The sequence below is a fragment of the Sinocyclocheilus anshuiensis genome, unplaced genomic scaffold, assembly GCF_001515605.1.
Source record: "Sinocyclocheilus anshuiensis isolate Anshui unplaced genomic scaffold, SAMN03320099.WGS_v1.1 scaffold421, whole genome shotgun sequence".
Classification (NCBI taxonomy): Eukaryota; Metazoa; Chordata; class Actinopteri; order Cypriniformes; family Cyprinidae; genus Sinocyclocheilus; species Sinocyclocheilus anshuiensis.
The window spans coordinates 654,039-657,642 of record NW_015540859.1 but is presented as its reverse complement, the minus strand read 5'-3'; the positions used below and the strand labels follow the sequence as shown (position 1 = coordinate 657,642).

Here is a 3,604-nt window from a genome sequence, read left to right as displayed (position 1 = left end):
TTAATTAAAATTGCCACACCTCTTGATCTACTGTTAAATTTGGAATGAAAAATTTGACTAACCCATATCTTACGAATTCTATTGTGATCTTCCAGTCTTAAATGTGTTTCTTGTAAAAACAATATATCTGGTTTGAAAGATTTAAGATGGGAGAAAACTTTAGCTCTTTTAACAGGACCATTTAATCCCCTGACATTCCATGTCATCAGCCTCACAGGATGACCTCCATAATCATCACCTATTTTATCTGAGTGGTACAGAAATTAGAAGCATGCAGGGGTTCCAAACTGAAACAAATTGTAATCATGAATTGTAAATAATAAAAATAAGATACCAGACCTAGAAACCAGAGGTAAATAATGCTGCCAGCCAACCCTCCCACCCCTCAACCAAAACAGGAAATGAACATTATAATTCCTAGATCTAATTCGGGAAACTGACTTTTAACAATAACTTATAAACCTTTAAAGGGGTCCTACTATACTTCTTCACTTTTTCTACTTTAGTTAGTGTGTAATGTTGCTGTTTGGGCATAAAAAAAATTTGCAAGGTTACAAATGTCAAAGTCCACTCCAAAGGGAGATATTGTCTTTAACAGAAAATACTTTTCAAGAACTACAACAAACGCCTCCTCTGGACTACAGCGTGCTTCTTCTGGATATTGTGCCATCTCATTTAAATAATGCCCGTCCATGGGCGAGGCCTGGTTGAGCTGCGCTAGAGAAGACGAAGAAGAGGAAGAGCTGCTTTAGTAGCGTGTTGTCACCACGTCACGTGACATTTCTGGAACACGCTCTAAGCGGTTCGCCAATCACAACGCACTGGGCCAGCTAACCAATCAGAGCACGTTTTGTATTTCAGAAGGAAGGGCTTCATCGAAACAGGAAGTAAAAAGGGCGTTTGAGACAGACTGGGAAGAGAGGTGTTGCACTAATGTAAAATATATGAAAAATAATGCGTTTTTGGAACAATTAAGCATGAAGACCTATTCTAGTACACCCCAAAAACTAAATCAGGACTTCGTAAAAGGGCATAATAGTGACCTCTGAGGTTGCTAATCGATGGTGCCGTATTTTCTAGAATATAAGTTGCTTTTTTTATAATCTTAAACATGCTGTAAATTATATTCTAAAGCGACTCATATATGAATGCGACTATAATGTTTGTAAACATTTAATTTACCAATATTTGACATTATTTATTAATGTAATAACATGCATCAACGATAGGGCTGCACGATTATGACAAAAATCATAAGTGTCTTTTATTCCCTTGAAATAGTAATTAATAGTAATTAATTACGATTATCATAATTTACACTGAATGATGTTTATACCATTGTTTGATGCAACTGCATGCCGTATTTTTATATGAAAATAAACAAGCTGAAAACACTAACTGAAAAGCCTTTAGTGCTTTTCTATAGTATTAAGCCTCAAATGTCAAATATACATCAGATTGGTTTCTTCTTTAAATTATAAAAAAAGTAAAAATATGAATGGTATTATAATGTTATACTAAAACAATGGAAAAACCCTTAAGATAACATGTAGAAAGAAAAAAACATATCTTAAGCGTGCAGAATAACATAAGTGGACTTTGAACGATTAATTGCCACTTTGAACGATTACGTAATTGTGGCGTCCATAATTGTAATCGCGATTAGAAATTCGATTAATTGTGCAGCCCTAATCAACGATGCAACTTCTCTTTTTTTTCTCTCAATGCAATTTATCAGATATCAGATTTTCTATTAAATGCATTTTACTCTGTTATGTCTGTGGTCTTATGTCTTTCGCTACACACAAAAGTATGCACTTTTGCATTTCAAAAAACAAAATGCGCATATTACTACAATAATGTGAGATATTAGCATGAAGCGCACCTGTTTCCGATCTTCTTCTTGCACACTCTGCAGGTTTTTTCATCTGTGATGACACACTTCACCTGCTGGTGAAAGATATGTTCCTCCTGCACCTGCACACGGACAAAACCCATTCAAACATTATAAATTAAACGAAACATAAGGGCCATTTTGGAGAGTAATTAGTTAGAATTAGTGATGCTTCTTATTCAACATTTAACAACTTAGCAGTTATTGCATCTTCTGGTAACAGCTAGTGATTTTTCATCAAGTAACTGTGTAATCTGACAAAATGATGCAGTCACCAGTACCTTAAAAACACGGAATACAGCTTTAAAAGCAAGTGAAAACTGTTAACAAACCCGCAGGAACTCGGCCTGTAGGAGGCTCTTCAGGACCTGGTCAAAGCGCTTCCTCCCAGCCTTCTCCTCCAGCACACTCTCCAGAAAGACCTGGATCTCTTGGATCTGTGTGTTGGCTGGCAGCAGGTTTATGGCCTTATGAAAGGCAGAGAGAAACGGCGTAAGACAGCGTGCCATGGATTCTGTAAGTGATCTGAAATTGTCAAATGGCTTCAGCTTTTTTGACATCCTTACAAGATGGAACTTCAACACCACAAAGGAAAGAGGAACTAAATTCAACAGGAACATGAACAGCATACATGCAGTTTTTCAGTATCTCACTCTCAGTCAGCTGAGGAAAGGAAACTATCATGGTTTGGTGATAATGTCTTCAATTCCAGAATCAAATGTATATTTTCCTGTGTTCTAGCCCATGCAGAAGATGTTATGATGCTTGAGTGTTCTGGGTGCTTTTCAGAGATTTCCTATACGGATGCTACGGTGTTCTGGGTGTTTGATAGCCTATGATATTGTTAGTATTTGGTGGATGCTCACTTTGGTGGTGTTTAGTTTGCTGTGGTGGAGCTGAAGCACTTTCAGGGCCGCCTGGAGGTTTGCCTGTGGCTCACATAACTCCATCTTTATGGGCCCGAGGAAGTGCACGTCCGGAGGAGACAGATACATGCGCAGCAGGGACAGATACACCTACAGACAGGAGAGACACACGGCACCTCTGTTAACATTAGACAAGGAGTGTCATCATTTACCAGCTGGCCACATTCACACAGTGTTTGGGATTGACAGTCGTTTTTACAAACCCTCAGACTTCAAGCCTCACATATTTGCGTAATAGTGACTAAAGTAAATATTAAAGATGGTGAGTAGCATATTTTTCTTCTACTTTTTAAATTTATTTATTTTACTAGCCTTAATGTTTTTGCATACAGTCTCTCCAAACAGCTTGCATTTTTGTTTTCTTTTTTTTTTTTTAAAGGGGTCATATGATGCGATTTCAAGTTTTCCTTTCTCTTTGGAGTGTTACAAGCTGTTCGTGAATAGATAAGATCCCTAAAGTTGCAAAGACTAAAGTCTCAAACCCAAAGAGATATTCTTTATAAAAGTTAAGACTATTCCACGCCCTCCTAAAACGCCTCGTTTAAACACACCCCCACATGTCTACGTCAATGTGTGGGAAGATTTGCATGATTCCGCCCAAATGTTCACGCAAAGAAAGGCGTAACTTTGATTCTGGCTGTAGTATTGTTGCCGCCGCCGCCATGTCGTGGAGACGCTGTGTGCTTCGTTGTGAAAGCGAAAATACTTTGTTTGGCCTTCCAAAAGAGGACACAACTAGAAATCAGTGGTTAAGTTGTATTTACAACACTGTTCCAGAACAGTT

At 37.9% G+C, this 3,604-nt stretch overlaps 1 protein-coding gene across 2 annotated transcripts in view; it reads right to left on the bottom strand.

Annotated features, from left to right (window-relative positions):
* Positions 1-565: 565 nt before the first annotated feature.
* The window catches only part of LOC107687939 (vam6/Vps39-like protein), a 23,923-nt gene continuing 20,884 nt past the window's right edge, over positions 566-3,604 (bottom strand). The window contains exons 21-24 of one of the 2 annotated variants that reach the window (XM_016485427.1): positions 2,761-2,910; positions 2,227-2,361; positions 1,886-1,977; positions 566-717 (exon numbers count right to left, since the gene is read on the bottom strand). In XM_016485427.1, coding sequence (XP_016340913.1) covers positions 672-717; positions 1,886-1,977; positions 2,227-2,361; positions 2,761-2,910 — 423 coding nt within the window. In that variant the 3' untranslated portion in view covers positions 566-671. Of the gene's footprint in view, positions 718-1,885; positions 1,978-2,226; positions 2,409-2,760; positions 2,911-3,604 lie in introns of those variants that run through there. The other variant, XM_016485428.1, reaches the window with a different exon arrangement.